Source organism: Mytilus trossulus, chromosome 4 (assembly GCF_036588685.1).
Source record: "Mytilus trossulus isolate FHL-02 chromosome 4, PNRI_Mtr1.1.1.hap1, whole genome shotgun sequence".
NCBI classification, from domain to species: domain Eukaryota; kingdom Metazoa; phylum Mollusca; class Bivalvia; order Mytilida; family Mytilidae; genus Mytilus; species Mytilus trossulus.
In genome coordinates, this window is record NC_086376.1 from 48,555,850 (window position 1) to 48,577,988 (window position 22,139).

Consider the following 22,139-nt stretch of genomic DNA (forward strand, 5'->3'; position numbering starts at 1 on the left):
CTTTTTTATCTTTTGTCTCTCATTTAGTGTATTTTTTTCGATTTTGGTTCCTACTGGAGGTCCATGGTTCTCTCTGGGCACTCCTGCTTTCTTTACCTATAAAAACTGACTTTCACAAAATAGCACAAGAGTGTTGAAAGTGTCTTTAAACACTAATCAATCAACCAATTATTGCATTTTGGTGTCAAAACATTATCACATGAACATTTCATTGAAAGTCCTCAAAATTTATGAACAAGCAGTTAACAATTTGAGATTTACATATCGGTTCATGCATTATACATTTTGAAGTCTTCCTGGATTTTTCTTCAGAAGATTAACCTTTTACCATAAAATAATGACTTAAATGCATTAAAATGAGACATCATTGTATTTATATTATTGAATCAGCTTTATTAAAAATAATAAACGTCAACGTTTATATACTCAGATTTGTTTAATGAGCAGCTGTGTATCATATGCTCAGTACTATTTGAAACTTATCTGGAGATTACAGCAATAGTTGAGCATTTAAATCAATCTTGCTCAGGAGGAACAGATTGATGTGGTTGATTTCACCATTTTTTTTAAAAACAAATGAAATATAGATAGAGAACATAAACAGAAAAAATATTAACCACAATTAAAACAAGCTTTTTGATTCAATTGAATGCTGTCCTTCACTCTAATATCAGTTGCTGCAAGGAAACAATCAGTAGAAGCTGACATGATTTTGTTTTGTGTCCAGAATGTAAAACAGAAATTATATTAGTATTGCTTCAAACTATAATTATTTAGTAATTAACAAAAGAAGACATAATGTGTGAACTTTTTCACTTTTGGAAATACATCAACACTGTGACTACCGTTAGGACTAGCCTTAAGTTATGTGTCACTTTGATAGTCCTATTAATACCTTTGCATTTATTTACACAATCTACAATACAAACATATTGTTCAGTGGTCATTTGTTGATGTGGTTTATAAGTTTAGTCGTTTTTTATATAGATTTGACAGTTTGAATGGTTTACACTAGTCATTTTGGGTGCCCTTTGTAGTTTGCGTTTTGTTTTGACCCAAAGCTCTATATTGAAGGCCTTACCTTAACTGGTTTATTTTTTATAATTTTTATACGACCGCAAAAATTGTTTTGCATCGTATAATGGTATGATGTTGTCTCCCGTCTGTGTTGTCAGCGTCGTCCGAAGACACATTAAGTTGCCAGACAATAACCTTAGTTTGAGTTCATGGATCTCTATAAATTTTTAACAGAAGGTTCAATACCACTACAGGAGGTTGGGATTGATTTTAGGGGTTGTGGTCCCAATAGTTAAGGAATAAGGGCCCAAATAAGCATTTCCTTGGTTTTCTCACAATAAATTATGTATAATTATAAGTAAATAGAAATCTATGAATTTAATCACAATGTTACTGACCACAATATGAAGGTAAGGTTTGGTCCGAACAGTTAAGGAATCAGGAGCCCAAAAGGGCTCAAAATAGCATTTTCTTAGTTTTCGCACAATTTCTTTTGTATAAGTGGAAAGTAATCTATGAAATTTAAACACAAAACGAAGGTTAGGATTGATTTTGGGAGTTTTGGTTCTAACAAGTTAGAAATTAGGGGCCTATGGGTCCAAAATAAAAATTCTTGCCCCAACGGTTAAGGATTCGACTTCTGCGTTTGTATTAAGCTGCGCCCTGCGGAGCAACTGGTTACAAATTGTGACTTGTATGGAGAGTTGTCTCATTGGTGCTCATACCACATCCTTTTATATTTATTAAACTGGAAAGAAAGGATGTTCTTGCTGAATGAATTAATGCAAAATTAGTTGTCTGGGGCTATTGGCAAAATAGTCTTTTAGGGGCTATTTTAACGGCTCTAGCAAAATAACCTCCTTGGTCTTAATTAAGAGTAAAATAGAAGTCTAGAAATTAACAATAGAAAAAAATATAGAAACATACATTTCAATAAGAAATCTCTATACAAATATATGTGTCTTCTTTAAACATTAATACAAAACGTGCATATTAAAATTGAAATTCTTTCCTTTAATAAGAAGTCTCTTTTTAAAATATTTAAAAAAAAAAAAGATTAAATGTTAAAACTGATACCAGAATTTTTTTTTTAATAAGAAGTCTAAATACATTTCTTTAAAAATATATATAATACACATAAGCAAAGAATAAGGACTGAATCGCATGTGTAGAAGCTAGGACTATTTTACTAAGTAAAGCATGATAGTCCCAGTTCAGGTAGAAGGTAATATTATGCTGAAAAAATACGGAAATAATTGAGTATGCCTTGATGAAAAGCAAATGACAAATAGAAATAAATGGGTTGAAAACGGTCAAAAATTCAAAATAAAAACATTTTCCACATGATATAAAGATAAATAAGAACTTAACTGGATATGAACCTGCGTCGGTGGGTTTATGTTACATTTCTGATCATTCGGAATTTCGTTCAAAGACGCTAAGCCAAAAAGTACCCAGTTGTAAATTGGGTATAATGTTTGTAAAATGCAGGCTATCGGCGAACAGAGAGTGCATATCAAATGCAAAAATTGCGTACTCACTACAACTTAATATTATCAACCGCAGACTTATAGTCAAACCATTCCTATAAATGAAAAAAAATACTGAGGAAACATTTCCTTGTACAATACATGATGTAACATTTCAAACTGCCTACACACAAAAAGTGGATAGATAGCAGATGTAGAAATTGCTTACTAGCTAAAACTCAACATTATCAATATGTTGATAAAATTTTAAATCATTTCCTTTCATAGCAGCCAAGAAGACGTTGACCAAATATTTCTTTTAACTTCGTATGGACGGACGAATGGAGTCGAGCGGGTACAAAACTTGCTTCCGTCTTTGGATAGTATCTGGCATAATCTTTATTTTAAGTTGTGCTGTTTTAGGGTTTTTTTCCTACTCTCCTTAACATTAGACGCTTTGGTACAGACAAATTGTCAGTGTCGAAAATGGAAAATGAAGTAGCATTGATGTTATCATTGCAAAATTAAATGTTGTGTAACGTAATTAATAAGATATTCGAAGTGTAGGTTTTCTACAACACCTATTCTCAAATGACAGTATATCTATTAATTTTGTCATGCTAACAGAATATAAGGAAATGTATGCAACTTGCCAAAAATGTAACACCTTGTAAAAATCGATTGAAAGTACATGTATATAAACGATATTTCTTACATGGTTTTCAAACTTTCGGAATGCACATTTTAGACAACAAGATGATTCTCTTTACGATCATAACGCTGATTTTCTTTATGGGAAACACTAAAGCAGAACCAACACCAGGAAAGGACTGCGCATCTGGTAATGACTATTTTACTTTTATTTCATATTGCTTTTAAATTTTCCCTTTTTAACTTGTTGAAAAGATAACATAATATGAATAATAAAACAATTACTCTTGAAGCATTTAATGCCTGCAGTTCAAAATGCTGTTTGTGCTGTATTTAGACGCCTCTGCCAAGAAATTTGTTTTGCATGCACACCTAAAGTCGTATAAAAATTGCGATTTTTGTCCAACGCAATCATGTTTGAAATTTGTTTTCAATTTAGACTTGTTTATATTTTTTACTTGTGAAAAGACTCACAAATAAAATTGATTCGACAAAACCTATCATGTTAATACCCCTGCTATAAGGAGCAGTATATATATAGTGATGGCAGATGCACATGTCCATCCATCCCTATGTACTTCTGAAATCCGTGAATAGCAATGTTTGTTAGAGAAGCACTTCTCGTGAATATTTAAAGAATAGACTCACAAATACATCACTGAGTCTATCCTGTTCACTACGATTAAAGTACGTTTTCGCACGTTTTCTACGGTTTTGTACGTTTATTCTACACAGTATCACGTATCACTACGATATGATCATTGACCTATGAAACGGAAAGTCAAGGAGAAAAGCTTCGCTTGAAGGGGTGTACATACGATCCAGTGGATTTGCAAACACAATATGCGCTATTATCTGAACGCCTCATTAAAATGAATATTAAAAAAAAAATAAAGCTGTAATGCTGATATTCTCCACAGTGTTTGCAAGATAGAAAACACACTTAAAGTAGCCGATCGACCGAGTGCTGGTTGTTAATTACCTCTATCATTACATATAAAGAACAATATTTAAAAAAAAAACATGGATCGATTAAAATATGACGAAAAGGAAAAACTTTTATTTGATAAAAAGATCTGTTTTCGCTTTCCCTATTTTAAATGTTTATAATTATCTATTGTTGTAAACTCCCTTTCGATTTTTATTAATTTTAGAATGTATGTTATTGAGTTAAAGGAGCACTAGCTACGATATATATAAAAAAATTAAGTATATATTTTTTTAGATTAATCATTAATTAAATTGGAATAATGAAATAATAATTTGCTTTTAGCAATCAATTTGCTTTAATTTTGTTGAAATAAGCGATTATACATAATTTTTGACTGATTCACTTGCAAGTGAAAACGTCATCATCATTCTAACCGGTATTCATGTGAACTTAACTTAACCCCCTAGCTAGAGACTGACAACGCATGCATTGTACGTGAACTGGTTATTTAAAGAAAAAAAATGTCAACAATGAAAGTGAAACTACGGTAAATCATTTGATTACTAATTCGATCCACATAAATTATTTCTTATACGGTTAAAAACAATGAGTAACTTATATTTTTAATCTATAAATTCAAATCAAACAGACCTATAAAAATCCAATTGCACGTGCTGGTTTAACCTATTCATATCTTTATTTGTGTTTACATCGCTTATATGGTCATCTGAGGTCAAATCGATAGTTAATTAGATGGCGTCTGGATTTAAATACACACGAAACGAACCTACATATCATCTACCCCATGCTCTGTAAACTGTTTATTTTAAACGTTTGATAGATTGGATAAATGTTTTACATTGTTATTAATCAAATATGAGAATTTGAGTCAAATTGGTGACCATGAATTTGACAGCTAGTGCCCCTTTAAGGGATTTTATTCATTAGAAAAAAGGTGGTATTTTCTAGTTTTCAAAAATAACTCAAAAATGCTTTCAGCAGTTCTCATGAAACGTTGGTGTATTGTTTATATATATGGACTGAAGCTCCCTTTGTTGCTAACAAAAGAAATGACCTAAAAGAGTTTGAATATTCTGACTTTTTCTAAATGACCATTTAATGAGGTGTATGAACTTTTCTTAATAAGGCGCTGAGGCAGAGTGGTATATAGGGTAGAAAAATCAAAAGCACCAATTATAAGCATGCAATTTATCAAGTATATTTCGAACGAATTTTGACACTCCAAAAGCAATTTATTCCACTATTTTCACCTTATTTGAACAATTTTTTTATCAGGTTTTTGATTGTACCAAGTGTACTAGTAAGTAAAATACATAGTTTAGTAGGGAAATAATGGCTTAAACAAAATAAATCTTTGTATGTACAGCTTCGGACCCAATTACATGGTTTGAACTTTCATTGTACAACTGCATTTGGTTCTGCTTTGAAAAGAATCAGAGCTGAGTCTATGTACCATATTATATGAAAGTTTAAGTGGTTGTTAGGATGTTAGGACCTAGTCCTTAATTGAGATCCTTGTCAGAATACCTGGCCATATGTTTTCCTTTGGTATATTAAAAATTGTTTTAATTTAATATGTTCGTAGGGGAAACAAGGAACATTTTTCTCAAACAAAAAATTAAGATAATTCTAAATACACATTCATAAAAAAAAATGGAATTCATTACAATGGACAATCATAAGATATTATACTTGAATTGTCCTGGACCTCACTTCTGTGATGGGTATATGTTAATGGAATCATTCTCTGAATATGGGACAAACATATCAGTAGTTGTAGACCCCAATGTCCAATGATCTTCAATTTATACCGAATATTGACTGTCAAAAAAATGCTAACATTCGAATTTTCAATAACAGTTAACAGCAAATACATTAGCACAATAACAGATAACAAAAAAAAACCTAATAGCCCAATAACAGCTATTAAACAAAGAATAAGACAATAACAGCTAACAGAAAATATATTTTCAAAATAACAGATAACAAAGAATTAAATTGCCCCATAACAGCTAAACCACTTACCCCCCTCTTCTAAAGTCTCTCCCTTCTTGAGTAGTAGACTTTACTTCATCGATTTATAAAGGCATGAAGCATTTTTGTTCGTCTTTTTATTCCATATAAGCAGCTTGACGAACAGAACTTTAGCACTTATTTTGCACCAAAAACTATACCCTATTATCGCAATAATAAATCTCTACACGACTTTTCCCTCATGAATTTCGTTTTTTTTCCCCACATTTCCCCAATATTGGATTGTTATCACGTGACCAAAAAGAAAACCAAACATTTTTTCGTTTTCAATTTTCTGTAATATTTGTGTCATTAATTATCTTTCATATGAGTCCAATATGTAATTTGCATGAACGTTTGGTTGGCTGACGGGATCATCTAGATACTAAATAACCCAATGATGAGTGCGGTCAAGTTTTGTACTTATTGGCCAAGTAATTTTGGAAGAGATGAACTTTGTAAAAGTTAACGGACAACGGATAACGGACGCCAAGGGATGAGATTCAGAATATATTTAAGTTTACCGTTTGTGTCAGGTGAGCTAAAAACGGGAATATAAAAACCCGGTTTTGATTGATTTAAAACCCCACTGAAACAAAACTTATTGCATGACAGTATCTAAAGCCATGAAGGTTCGTGCTGTAAAAAACATCTTTAATGTACATAGCAGCAATTAAGATTTCAGAGGCAAAATCAAATGTGGATCTTAGATTTATATTTTTGCCTTAATGAATTACAAGTTCGATATTCAAATCTCAGATGCATATTAAAGACGATAAGGAAGATAACATTGCTTTAAAATAATCTGTATAATTTATAAGGAAACGTGTTTTTATATATAATTATATCTCAGTGCAGGCAACACAACTTGAAGAATCAAGAATAAATGTTCAATTTAGCAATTAATTAATGTAAATTATGGGGGAGCTTGACGTCGTTACTTCAGGTATAACAGTCGGGAAATAATAACATGTCAGTATAGTACATTTCTATGTCCAGAGGCAAAAGTTGACCAATTTAGAAAGAGAGAAAACTAGGTAAAAAATACAAATCGAGTGAGCTTAGGGCAAAGTAACATTATCATATAAGAATAATATGTTTCCTTTCTTTTCGTTCAATTGTTAAAATAAGTATTCATTCACTATTACATAAGTCAGTAAATAAACAAGTTATTTAATTCGAAGGTAAAATCAAGGATTTTGTATACTATACAAATCCTTGGTAAAATCTAGTAATAAATGCCTGCAACCAAGGATTTAAACAAATCCTTGCTGCAACCTATCGATTTTATTTGAAAAGATGAGCCGGCTTAATTTATATTGCAGCTTTGCGTACATTGCCTATGTAAATTTTAAAATTGTTTGTATGCACATTGAACGACAAATTTATGTGACGTATATAATTTTTCTGACGTCGGACACTCAAGTAGATCCATGTGTTCGTGGATAGGTTTTTGTGTCCTGTTAAATTGTTCCTTTTAAAAGTTTTGGATTCTCATAAATTCTATGTATAACTTTTGGACTAGTTTGATTTCTGTAATTTATTCTTACATACTTTTGATTTTTTAACCCTGTCTGCGCTCATTGCCTATGTAAAATTTAAAATTGTTTATAATCCAGGTACTTTGGATAACTATTGTATGCACATTGAACGACAAATGTATGTGACGTATATAATTTTTCTGACGTCAGACACTCAAATCAATCCATGTGTTCGTAGATAGTAGATGTTGTTGTGTCCTGTTAAATTGTTATACGATGATGACTGATGTTCCCATAATTTGACTATTTTATTGATTGTGACTGTTTATTTAACGCATCATGTAAATGTAACGGAATTTGATGAGACTGTTATTAAAGTGAGAGGGTTAGCGCTATAGAACCAGGTTTAATCCACCATTTTCTACATTTGAAAATGCCTGTACCAAGTCAGGAATATGACAGTTCTTGTCCATTCGTTTTTGATGCGTTTTGTTTTTTGATTTTGCCATGTGATTATGGACTTTCCAAATTGATTTTCCTCTGAGTTCAGTGTTTTTGTGATTTTACTTTTTGCAATAAATGTCCTTTTAAAAACCAGAAAGCCGTCTAATATACATATACTGGTAACCGTATGTCATTATCAAAGATCACATCATTGGTTTTGTGAATCATCTATAGCTAAATTTAATTAGTCCGGATGTGGTTAGTGGGATGTTCTGCAAGAAATGTTCATTCTTTGCGCTTTTGTTCCTCTGTTAAGGGTGCAGTGTAGTCTTACAACGGGTGTCCTTTTAACAAAAGTCAAATGGCTTTCATTCAGTTCAACCATCTGTTACGATTCTTATACTTGTAGTAACATGGTTTATGAATGAAATATCTCCAATGGGAACAAAATATTTTAAATACTTTAGTCCTTTTAAATTACTATTTGACCTGAAACAGCGTGCGGTGAGGCCATTGTAAAATTCCTGTGACCTCACCGTGTCCCGGTAATCAGGGCCGCTTATGCAATTGATTATTGTTCATAGTGGTCCATTTTAAGTTTTCTAATGTCATACTGCGGTCACGGCTAATTTTATTTATACTTATAATGATAAATTTAATGTTGTGTACTTATGTTTCTATTATTGTAAATACCTAAAGGAGAAAAATTGTTTTCACGAAAGATCATAACAAGAATGTTTACTATGTTCTAAGGTCACTGGTACACACACGCGTATATATTGTGAACTTTAATATCACTCTGGAGTCCTACTTTAAAGTGGTATGGGAGTCTAAAATAAAAATCCAAGATGGCGTTTTAAGAACGTTTTTGGTTAAACTTAATTGTTAAAATTAAAAAAGATTGTATCTATTATATGTGTACTATTAAGAAACAAGAACAACGATTGAAATAATAATTTATTAACAATATTCATAAAAAAAACCCAACAAGAACAGCCAATCAATCATCTTAAAAACCTTATCGTATTAAGCAATAATAACATTTAATTTAAATCAAAAAGCTAAATTTGACTTTTTTAACTCATATTTTTAGGAGTCGCTTGCAACAAAACAAAGCAAGGGATTGGGTTTTTGAAGCCGTTCAAGGCCACCTCTGTTGGGATTAAGGTAAAGTCAAATCCGATCCAAAATTAAAATTGCCAACACCCAATATGAAGCTGTACATAATTACATCTTTTACCCAGAAGCAACTTAAAAATATAATTTTCAATTAAATACTAAACGGTATGCTCTCTGAGGGTATGCTGTGGTGAAGCATAAATTGTAAATTTCGTTTAAGATACTTTACACCTAAAACGGACCTGGAATTTATCATAAATCATACAATTAACCCGAACGGAAAGATGTTCTTCAAATGTTTCTCAATTTCCTTCTTTGCGTAGACCTAAAGGAATTACAAAACAAATAATCTGCTCTATCTCAAAATGATTTTTACAGTGTAATCTACTACTATTTGGACAACTATTTTCAAAATTATAGATTTTTTTCCAGATCTAACTTAAAATATAGACAACACAATGTTAAGGGGGTCTAAAATTCAGATAGACATTTTCCGGCATACTTTGTAACCTTTTTTTTTTTTTTTTTTTTTTTTAAACTAAACCAAAATGACCACCATAATGATTCAGCACCCGATTTTTTCCAACATATATATATTGGAAGATGTGGTATGAGTGCCAATCTTTCCATCTAAGTAACAATTTATAAAAGTAAAACATTTTAGGTCAAGGTACTGCCTTCAACGCGGAGCCTTGGTTCGCACCGAACAGAAAGATATAAAAGGCCCAAAAAATATATTGTAAAACCATTCAAACGGGAAAAACAACAGTCTAATATATATATAAAGACGAGAAACACGTTTGAACTACATAGACAGACGACAACTACTGTACATCAGATTCCTGACTTACGATGTCATTCATCCCCTTATTTAATAATTCATGCATGAAATATCAAGAAATAAATTTGGAAAGTGTATAAAAGAATGTGCAAGTTATATACAAGGCTGACATAAGGGACTGTATTAGAATTGCAAAGGATGAGTAAAGTGTCAGTGGACCATATAATGCAGCATTGCTTTCATGCAGGTATCATAAGCAAAATTATATGACAAAAAATACCGAAACCAAATGATAAAGCCTTCAAATCACACACTCAACGGTAGTCAACCAACCGAACGACTGGAAAGCTTTTGTCATGTCTCTGACCATCTATGCCCTGACTAAATACAGACATTTTTCGAGAACAAAAAACCTGGGTTAAACCTGGTTTTACAGCTAGCCGCGGCAGTAAACCTCCTACTTGTATCACAGTTGAGTATTGCTTCGCACCACGATGCAAAGCTATTAATTTCAGAATGTGTACATGCCGTCTTGCATGAAATATTATAAGATAACAGCTGGTTCTGATTGTTTGAATATTGGTGTGCCTAAGATTCTATTCGTTTGAAGAATTATGAAATTGGGAAAACGTCAGAAAACGAGAATTAGTTGTATACGGAGGGTCTGACAGTATGTGTATTCAAATCCTTGTCTATGAATATGTATGTTGCTATATATGATCACACATTGTTGGATAAGTCAACATCGATGAATTTATTTCCTTTATTCGCATTATATCTTATGAATGCTGTTCATGGTTTTAATAACACACCAGTAATAACCGATGTAATACAGTACAAAATAATAACTCTGTTAATATTGGTGAACTACATCAATCAAAGTCGTTAGTTTCTCATTTGAAATGTTATAAAAATATTCGGCTTTGAGCGAAACTGATGAAGGTAAATCCAGAAAAAAACGCTTGGAATGCATTTAATTTATAAAGTGTTGTTTTCATTTTTTTACATTTGTCATTTTAAACTTGCTAGGTGGTATGGGTTTTGCTTGAGGTCGGAAGGTGACTTGAAGTAGATAAATTCTATGTCATAGGGTCTTGAGTTGAAAGTTATTCATTAGCAATTGAATCACATTTTCTTATTTTCATAGTGTAACCTTAATTTTGCCTAAGACAATATTTTGAGTCATGTTTTATTCATTCAATCATGTTTTCTTTTTTCAGTTTTGATCATTAATTCAAATGATTGCTTTCTCGAGTTTTTTTAAATTAACAATTAAGGATATTTTGTGATTAAGATTTGACCACTATCATGTTGATGACTTTATAGTATTCATACAATTGCAAATAATGACGAGCAGACATATATCATTCGGTATTTTACATTTTGTTATATCCTTTTTCGTAATTTCATCGCTGGAAAACATACGTCATATATACTAGTGGTTTTCCCCGAACTCTATAACATGTGTCTACATGCCATTAAATTATATTACGTATGTTAAGAAAACCAAAAGAATGGGTTAGAAATCTACCCCTCCAACCAGGACCTAGTATAGAAACAAATTCACGGAAAATCCGAATTGAAGTTAATATACTAATTTATGACTGTCTTTTGTTGGTTTTCGTTTATAACCAATGGTCCATGGCGTTGTCAGTTCGTCTTAGACTATAATGAATTTGAATATCTCTTTGGAATCCTTCGTCTATTTTAGCCATTCTCATCACTAGGAGTCCGTTTTCGTCTGTTAACCGAAAAACTTGGTTACATACAATCATCATTGGGCTGTCTCATATCAAAAAATGTGTCCGGTGATCCAAATCAAGATGTCCGACATGGCAAAAAATATAAAGGGATAAAATTACAATTTGGAAATCGTTACAAAAAGAGAATTTCCGACAGGTCAAATATGTTAAAAAAAAATTTGCGTTTTTCCCTATATGATAAAAATAATTATAGATAAATGGACACTGTAAATCAAAAAAATAAGCAGCAAGGCAAGATATACTACATGTAACATGTCAAATTTTGCCAATTAAGTTAGTGACTGTCACTCTTTTTAGGATTGCCCATAAATGAAGATTTTTTTACCTTGTTTTGTGTTTTGAACTAAAACTAAAGAAGATAAAAAGAGAGACACTAAACAGACTAAATAGTTAGCAACAAAACAGAGATTTTTGACATGATTTATGTTTTAGTCTACAATGTTGGAGAGTGTCCTTTGTCGAATATGCATATAGACCAAGATGAGCGACTTATGGTCGCAAGAGCAGCTAGTTTTTTAAGAAAAAAAGTTGTTGAGACCAATGTGACCTAAGATTGATTTTTTATGCACATTCAACTCAGTTTGAACCACATTTTTTATTTACATAGTCACGTTCGTATTTTTCATTTTATTTTAACCAAAACATGGTAAAATATATTTATTTTCTTCGGAAACTGGCAACAGGTTGTAGTGCAAAATGTTTGAAATAGAATCTTATGTGTAGTGATACGCCGATGTCGTAAATTTAAAATCTTTAGTTCTAAGTCAGTCGTAGAAGCAGCGTCAATGTTAATTTCATACATATATACCCATCAGAAAAACACTTGAATGGTATATTTTTATTAAAAAGTCTAAAAGTTTGATACATGTTCAAAAGAATATAAATTTATATTTACATTTCAAATTTATACAAAAAAATAAGGAGATGTCGTATGAACCAGCCAACTATCCTTCAAAGTTAAAATGAAGTGGATGTAAGCAATTATAGGCATTCAACAATAAGAAAATTCAATACAGTGTAGTCGGCTATAAAGGACCCTAACATGAAAAATATGAAACAATTCAATTACGAAAAATAACGGCCTAATTTATATAAATAAACAATTTAAGAAGAGAATTGTGACATACGTGAACCAACAACAAGAGTTTCACAAAGTCTGACTATAATGTCTAAAAATGCCATCAAGTAGCTAGATAAACTTATTCTAAATTCTTTTTTTATTAAAATTTTAGTCAAACATAGAAAAATAAGAAAAAGCATTAACGAAAGATCGTGCACTTTTGATTACTGTTTGACCTTTAACATGTTGGTCATTCAGGTGGTCATTCCTGTTAGGCTCCACCCATTCATGTGTCATTGATTACGTTAGCACATGTCTAGTTTGGTCCCCAATGGTCAATTGTACAAAACACCTCCACATAATATAAATACTCTCGTAGAACCACTTTTGTTATTTAAAAGTTGAAAACTAATGAACGTGATATGACCGATTCCTCTATATTAATAAAATACAATATGGAATGCCTGATTCCACCAAATTGTAGCAGTTTAACAGAAAATAGCGGAGTTATTGAAGAATTCGACACTTTTACTACTGTGTAAGTTATCTTTTATCAAAATGTAATGTGGTTGATATGAAGGAAAATGGCATGGATAAGGACTTAATTCCAATACATGTATATATAAGAAAACTTCAAAGCAGAGAAAATAGAAAAATGGTTCATATTACATGCACCCTGAAAGATTTAAAAATGCCGTTTAAGCAACTTATATTTATAGAATTAATCCTAATCTAAGTTGTCCCGAAGCGAGGTCATCTAAATCGGTCGAATCTGAAATGGTATTGTATTATACGGATTAATTTCTTATGTAAATATTATGTAATTTAACAAACAGTTCGTTTTTATTAGTTTACTATTCCAGTTTTTATTAGCTATATTCGGTGTTGTTCCATATCACTTTTTGCGTGTGTAATATCAGTTTCCTCGTTTCTCCAGAAATTGAAAAAAAAAATAATGTTATTTCTTTTTTCAGAGTTTTTGTTCAGGTGGCGCTTGTATGGCTAATTAAGGAATTATTAATACCTCTAATAACCCCTGTTCTACTGACGGTTATATGTTGCCATTTGTGGGAGGTTTATAATGACTGCCAGAGGGATTCTAAATCAAACCTGCCTCTCCCACCAGGAGGTTATGGATTCCCAGTGTTCGGAGAAACTCTCGGATTCTTAATTCAGGTAATTTGAGTTTAATCCAACTGCGAAAAGTATTAAAAAAATGTGTTTTATTGCAGGAAAAAAGTGTAGAAAACGTATAATTTGCATTCCCTATATATAGATATACAATTAAATAGGGATATTTTCAGGTAAAAGAGTCATTAATTTCATTTTGCTTGCATTGCCAGCCGATACAAACAGTGATATGTTCGCTAATATATATATACATGCTTCAGTTAAAAGAGCCATATTTATATGTTTCTTTCCTTCGTGCTTGCATTGGGAGCCGATACTGAACGGTAATATGCTCGTTATATACATACAGTAAAAGAGCCATACTTATACTTCTTTCCTTCGTGCTTGCATTGGGAGCCGATACTGAACGGTAATATGCTCGTTATATACATACAGTAAAAGAGCCATACTTATTTTTCTTTCCTTCGTGCTTGCATTGGGAGCCGATACTGAACAGTAATATGCTCGTTACATACATACAGTAAAAGAGCCATACTTATACTTCTTTCCTTCGTGCTTGCATTGGGGGCCGATACTAAACAGTAATATGTTCGTTATATATATACATTAAAAGAGCCATACTTATACTTCTTTCCTTCGTGCTTGCATTGGGGGTCGATACTAAACAGTAATATGTTTTTTATATATATACATTAAAAGAGCCATACTTATACTTCCTTACTTCGTGCTTGCATTGGGGGCCGATACTAAACAGTAATATGCTCGTTATATATATATACAGTAAAAGAGCCATACTTATACTTCTTTCCTTCGTGCTTGCATTGGGGGCCGATACTAAACAGTAATATGCTCGTTACATACATACAGTAAAAGAGATAAAATTGAGAATGGAAATCGGGAATGGGTCAAAGAGACAACAACCCGACCAAATAAAAAAACAACAGCAGAAAATCACCAACAGGTCTTCAATGTAGCGAGAAATTCCCACACCCGGAGGCGACCAGAGGCGTGCATGCTTGCATTGAGAGCTGACTCTGAACAGTAATATGCTCGTTATTTGCATGCAGTAAAAGTATGCAAATAAAAGTATACGTATGTATTTCTTTACTTTGTGCTTGCGTTATGAGCCGATACTAAGCAGTGATATGCTCTTTATAAGTTATATAAATGAGTCGTTATTTTAAAAACTTCTTTACTTTTTATTTGCATTGCAAGCCGATACTGTATAGGATATGTTTGTATCTGTGAAGAGAGCCATACTTATTTTACTTTTAATAAGCATTATTTTTTTTCAGGGCAAAGCATTTTTTGATAAAAGACGAGAAAAATTTGGTACACTATATAAAACTCATTTGTTAGGGAAACCAACTATTCGTGTAATTGGAGTACAGAACGTGAAAAGAATTTTGGCTAGTGAAAATGATCTTGTGACTGCTCAATGGCCTACAAGTACCAAACTACTACTTGGGGATGGAAGTCTGACAGGTTCAAGTGGCAATATCCATAATCTCAGAAAAAAAGCACTGTTCAAAGCATTTAGTAATACAGCATTAGAGGAATACACTCAAGTTATTCAAAGTATAACTAAAGACTGCATTGAACACTGGTGTACACAAGAAAACATCCTTTCACATCAAGAATTCAAAAGTCTGACATTTGAAATTGCATGCAGAGTACTTCTTGGTATAAAGATGAACAAAGTCGAAAAAACAGAGTTATTAGGTCATTTTGATACTTTCCTATCAAATTTGTTCAGTTTACCGATGCAGATTCCTGGACTTGGACTTTACAAGGTAAGCAAAATATTAATTAAAAAAGCACGTTTTTATTGATACTATTACCAGTATGAGAGGCGATTATATAATACATAACAAAATGTATCAGAAAAATATGGAGGTGTTTAAACCTGAAGTATAAATGAATTATAGTATGTGTTCTGTTTGTTTATATACTATACGATTTTGAAAATCTCCAGAAAGAAAACATTACGAGACTATCACTGTCTCTTATGTCAATGTATTAAGTGCATCTCTTATTATCCGATATGAATTGACTTTAAAGAATAACGCTAGTAAACGATAAATATTGTGTATTTCAGGGTCTCAAAGCAAGAACTATTTTGCTAAATAAAATAGGAGAATGTATTCAAAAGAAAGAAAAACGTGGCTCTTGTGATGCCTTCCAAGACGCACTCAGTCTTCTGATGGATATGTCAGGTACAGGCAGACTTTCAGTGACAGAAATTAAGGACGTTGGACTGGAACTTCTGTTTGCAGGTCATGAAACTACAGCAAGCGCAACAGTAACTATCATTCTGCAATTGACCAAAAACAAAGATGTTGTTAGCAAAATTAAGGAAGAACTAAAGTCTTTTGGAATGAGTCACAGTAATTATGGCGATCTAAACTTTGAAACTTTAAACAAAATGAAATACTTAAACAACGTAGTGAAGGAAGCTATCCGAATTACACCACCTATTGGAGGAGGTTACAGAAAGGTCCTTAAAACATTTGAAATCGACGTAAGTGCATCTGCTATATGGATACATGTTCTAACAAGTATATATATCACTCTACTAAGTACAGATTTTATTATACATCATTCATTTTTGTATCAACATTTGTTAAGTAACGATACAAATGGCACTCATAGGAATAATGCTTTTTGAAAGGAAACAAAAAATTACGTTTATAATTAAAAACGCTGTCGTTACAACTAAAAAAAACACTGTCTAATTACGAAGAAAAAATATACATATTTGTAGAGACTAAATTTTAAAAAAAAATCATGAAAGCAAATATGGTATCAAAGATCATCAAAGGCAATAACTAGTACACACTTATTTTTTTTAGCTTTTATATAACATGCTAGATAAATAAAAATCTTAATGGAATAAATCTGTTTTTTCAGGGATACCAAATTCCGAAAGGCTGGACAGTTGCTTATAGCATAAGAGACACGCATGAACTTGGTAACGAATTGGTTTTAAATCCAGATGAATTCGACCCCGATCGTTGGGAATCTTTGCAAAGACGTGATAATGAACATTTTGTGGCATTTGGAGGTGGTAGAAGAGGTTGTGCAGGGAAACAGTTCGCGTTACTTATTCTGAAAATATTCACTCTTGAAATTGTGCGATCTTGTCAATGGACAATACCGAATATCAATCCAAAGATGAAAATTATACCAGTTCCTCATCCCGCTGGTGATTTACCTGCACAATTTACAAGAATAGACTAGAATTGAAAATAAACATGATAAGTCAATTACCCGGTGTTTGAGAAATCCATATTAAAATGCTCTCAAGTTTGTTTTTGTTATCTCAGGGATATTTATTTATTATTTTTGTATGCATGCCTGCATTTTTGATCACGTTTATTACATGTATGATATAACTTATTTGTTTTTTTGTAAATAAATGAATAATGCCTAGTAAAATTTGAAATGAAACAGTTTGTTTTTTATTATGCTATGATACATTCGTCTTCATACAGTGTATTTTTTTGGTTATTAAATAATAAGTTGTTTATAAGATATGTTTATACTGAATTTAAATGTTGATGGCAATAGTAAGAGCTTAACTTCGTGATGCTATTATTTCTTTTTTAATTATAACAAAGTAAACATACATGTGTGTAATGAACAAAATGGTATTGCTTTGATAGCAACACAAGTTCCTCTGAACATGGAAGTAATATCTAAATATTATTCCATGCTCTGAATAACGTGAACCTGAAGGTATTTATTTGTAAGAACACAGCTTTATAGAATTAATAATCTATATATGTACGATGTTCATCGATTATTCTGTTTTAAAATTTTTATCATGACGTAGAATGTTTATTGAGTGGGGTTATTCTCCGGACACATAGTCGGGACATATTACATAAGTAATTGTCAATAACTGTAAACAAGTTGTAATATTACGTAACAGTTAGTCACCTCAGGGTGACATACACAAACATTTGATAAAGCCACTCTTATGAAATCGTGATTTTAATAATGATGTAATTTGGTGAGCGGGATTTCATACTTTTACATATTCATCTTTCGTTATTAAAAAAGAAACTATACCATGTGTTTATAAGGTAATTTTCTATGGCGTCGCAAACAAAGCCATTTTATATAGAAAATAAAAGTTGAAATTTCACAAGGAACAATTTGAGTTCAGCAACGATAAACTTGGTAAAAACTGACTTTTCTAATCTTTTTTTTAAAATCGTTTCTGTTATGTATACAGCCTTCTATCATATGTAACAACATTCAACTAGTAAAATAAACCCAGAAACTTTAAAAGTTGCTATAAAGACAGTTAAACGTTAAAAAGAATAAAACATACGAAATTTCAATGTTACAAATAAATTCGAAATAAATGAATAAATATTACAAGCGTATAGGCCTATTACTTAAAAATAATCTTCCGAGTCCTAAAAATAATAAAAAGCATAAACATACAATCAGAGACATAAAATCACTGAAAAAATTATTATGTTCCATCAGTTGTATCCTAGAACCTTTTTTTTTTAAACTGCGGCTTCTATTACATAACGGTGAAAATTACATGGTATCATTTGCGCCAGAAATGAAATATATGGTTGCGCCAATTAGAAGGAAAATGACTTCCCTACTCCTTTATTCGGACTTGGAACCGTCAATTTGAACGGCAAATGATTCCTTTTCTGAAACATATCTTCTTCTTACTGCTGTTGCATGGATACTTCCAAATTTAATGTATGTAGTAGTTTATAACTTCACTTTATTGTCCAAAGAGACTAACATTGAAGGATGAAATGCATAAAACAGTTCATAATAATTCCTAATAAAAGTAAAGCAAATACGAATGGTGGGAACAAAGCACTGTGTTATCTTAAAACATATGTGGCTAAAACACAATCATTCAAAGCTTCTATGTTCTTCTCTATTGGCACTATTTTCTTCCTTTTGCATATCTTTATTAAATATTCGGCAAAGCAATTACTTTTATTCTCTCTCCGTACATTGACTGTCTAATGCATTTTAAGTCGTTCCTCTTTAGATGCTCATTTTCATGGTGAAATATCTCCGAACTCGATACTTTGTAAGCAAAAATAACAATAAATATATATTAATCATTAATATTTATGGTAGATATGTGTACTGGTAAATTGGCGCAAATGAGTTCCGAATATTGGCGCAATTGATATATTTGGATAACAAAATTTGACGCAAATGATAGAGGGGGCGCCCATTTTCGCCGGGGACACAATTTCGCCGTTTTATGATTTTGAGGTATAAAAACTTCAAAGGATGGCTGAAATGGAAGACATATACCGGTAAATGATATTATATAACAAATATAATAATTTTTTAAAACTATGACAAAATTGCAGCCCTGCTGAAAAGGACCGAAAAACGGACAACGATTTTCGGACAGTTTCCTGAAGAAAAAACACGAATTAAAAGAAGTATTTCTAAGTAATTCTTTGACTGCATGAATGCCCCTAAATTTCAGTTATTAACACCTTTGAAATGTCTGCTATTCGTCTATAATGAAATTGATTTGATCAATATTGTTAAAAGCTGCCGTAATTTGATTTAAGATAGATGTGTAAAAACGGCGAATATGTGTCCCCCATTGACAGAAAATATATAGAAATATCAGTATACTTCAAAAACATTTAGACCTGAACAGAAACTGTAAAACAGTAATTGGCACAAAAGAACTGCTACCGTTTATTAAGAGGTCACTTCTGGTCTCAGATGATAGCCTTTCAAAAATGTATGTTTTCTTGGTACTATTCAATGAAAAAAATGCCAAAATGGCCACTACCCGCTTCACTCAAGGTCATTTGTGGTTGATATTTTTCAAGGTCATATGTCACTGTAAATAACATTTTCCCCAAAAACTTGAATTGATTTTAATATGTACCAAATTGCCGAATAGTCAGGGGCAATAATTTCTATCAGATGTCTTTGGATTGTTTCAAACCAAATGTATCATATCTTCATCACAATAGAGAAAATATTTTTGCAGAAGTTTTATAATATATATTAACTCTTTACCATTCGGCAAAAATTGCACTATTTTTGCCGCAGAGGAACGATCAAATTTCAATCATTCATAACTTTCTTGTTACTGTTAGTAGACTTATCAACTAAGACTTTTTATAGAAAACAGTTTTTCAGTATTATTAATGAAAGGTTTGTAATTTTTTTTTGTCATGTTTGATCACGTGATAATCAGTCCAATGTCACGTGACAACAACAACAAAATCGGAAAATTGTAAAATTTCGATTCAAAATGGACTTTTTTGTAGTTTATTAATGGAAATAGTATCAACAGAGCATTCAAATACAATGTTAGGAATAACATCTCCACGAAAAAGAACCCTCAATGGTCTATTTATGTGAGAAACAGCAATTTTTAAAGCCAAACATGCTATGTGGTGATTTGGGTCAAAATTGCTATTTTCGAGCTTTTGGGGTAAAAAACGTAGCTCAACTGTGCAACTGAAGTGCATCCACACTTTTATCCCCACAATCATTTAAAGGGCAGAAAACCAAAAATCTGGCAGCCTCAGCATCCCTTATTTAAATACCGATTTGTAATAGATTATCTTAATATGTATGTCTCTATTATTCTATAAACGACTGTAGCTAAAAAACACACAATTTACTTTGTCACAAGGAAAAAATCATTTTTAATTTGAAATTAGAATTAAATTAAAGTCAAGTCAAGTTATTTAATAATTGTGTTGGGTTTTTTTTAACCGTACATTCACCATTGCGGGATGCGAACTCTGATCGCTTGATTACTAACCTTAGATGCATCCCCTCAGCTACGGAGGCAGACAGTTAAATTCGATTAAATTCATACTTATTTTCAATGTTATTTATAATATTTATTTATAAGTTGACCATTAACATACAAATATTAGATTATAATAAGATACTAAGAAAGACATCAAAACTGCATTTTTTTACATTTTTAAAACAACACACAATGTGGAATGGTGTGTGAACCCGGGGAGAATAGGGAAGAGGGTGGAAAAGGGGGGGGGGGTACTTATGATTTAATGTCAAAACCAAGTAACACAAGTAGTAAGAAATGCATTTTATTTATACTATTTGGCCTCTGGAACAACAATATGCACGTTTTAAGTGGTATTGGCAGAAATTCTAAGAAATAGTTGCTGAAAGTTACTGACATATTGACAATGTTAACTGTTTGTATCCGTTTTTCGTAGAAACTAATCATAAGAAAACTTATTGAACCTTCATTTTATAAGCTCGAAACATAACTGAAAGAAAACAATCCATTAAGAACCGATTTTTGCAGTTTATAGAAACCAAACACAATGTTTCAATAATTCAAGATTTACACAATTCTAAAGTTTTTTCTACAAAATTTTAGCAGATTTTTTAAAAAACGACGATAGTTTAATTGCTTTATTTTACCATAAAGATCAACCCCAAAATACACAACTGGCGTTTTAATGTGTAGCTGAAACTCACAGGTTTCATTTAAGCCCTTGGTGAAATCTGTTGATAGTCAAATGACAGAGAACTTAAGGTTTTAATCTAAATTTTACGCAAAAAAGTGCTTATGACCCGAATTCGGGTCATAGGAACGGTAAAGAGTTAAACAAGTCTAAATTGAAAATAACGTCCAAACCTATGATTGCGTTGGATAAAAACCGCAAATTTTATACGTGTGCATGCAAAACAAATTTCGTTGTGGAGGGGTATAAAATGTCTGAATAAATGTCAACGATTTTTCCCACAAGGGCGCTGGATCTTTACGAGTAACGATTCATGTACACAACAAATAAATTATACAAACGCCTAAAAAGTGTACAAAACAACACCAATAACAAAAAAAGGTAACTATAAATGTTATCATTGATAAATATTTTGGATAACTGATATCCTTCATCAGTATGATTATGATGTTAAATGAATATTGTCAATCTACTTTGACTAAAATGTAACAATCTAAATGAGTTTCAGAGTATCTAGTATAAAATGCTTTTGCTTTTGAAGAAAATATGACAGATATTAAGAACATTTCAATGGATTTTTTAAGACTCTCATTAATTTACATTACATTATTTATGAAATAAGAAATGTTTATGCAGGAATGCAATTAATTAGTGACTTTTCGATCCGGTTAACGAACAAACTTATGTGATTTTATCAGAATTAATAAATAATTTTTCTTAATATAAAAAAAAATGCGGAAGATACCAAGAGAATATTCAAAACTCTCAACACCATGA

At 31.7% G+C, this 22,139-nt stretch overlaps 1 protein-coding gene across 1 annotated transcript; it reads left to right on the forward strand.

Moving 5' to 3' along the window:
* Positions 1–13,059: 13,059 nt before the first annotated feature.
* Positions 13,060–17,331, forward strand: LOC134715432 (cytochrome P450 26A1-like). Its single transcript, XM_063577600.1, has 5 exons — positions 13,060–13,288; positions 13,725–13,926; positions 15,177–15,674; positions 15,980–16,402; positions 16,792–17,331. The coding sequence occupies exons 1-5, from the start codon at positions 13,173–13,175 to the stop codon at positions 17,119–17,121; spliced, it is 1,569 nt and encodes a 522-aa protein (XP_063433670.1). The 5' UTR covers positions 13,060–13,172; the 3' UTR covers positions 17,122–17,331.
* The last annotated feature ends 4,808 nt before the right edge of the window (positions 17,332–22,139 follow it).

Bases quoted from the DNA above. Each gene is read 5' to 3' on its own strand.
- LOC134715432 (XM_063577600.1), top strand. From the start codon at position 13,173: ATGACCGATTCCTCTATATTAATAAAATACAATATGGAATGCCTGATT. The intron at 13,289-13,724 runs GTAAGTTATCTT...TTCTTTTTTCAG, and splicing joins TTCGACACTTTTACTACTGT to AGTTTTTGTTCAGGTGGCGC. The intron at 16,403-16,791 runs GTAAGTGCATCT...CTGTTTTTTCAG, and splicing joins TTAAAACATTTGAAATCGAC to GGATACCAAATTCCGAAAGG.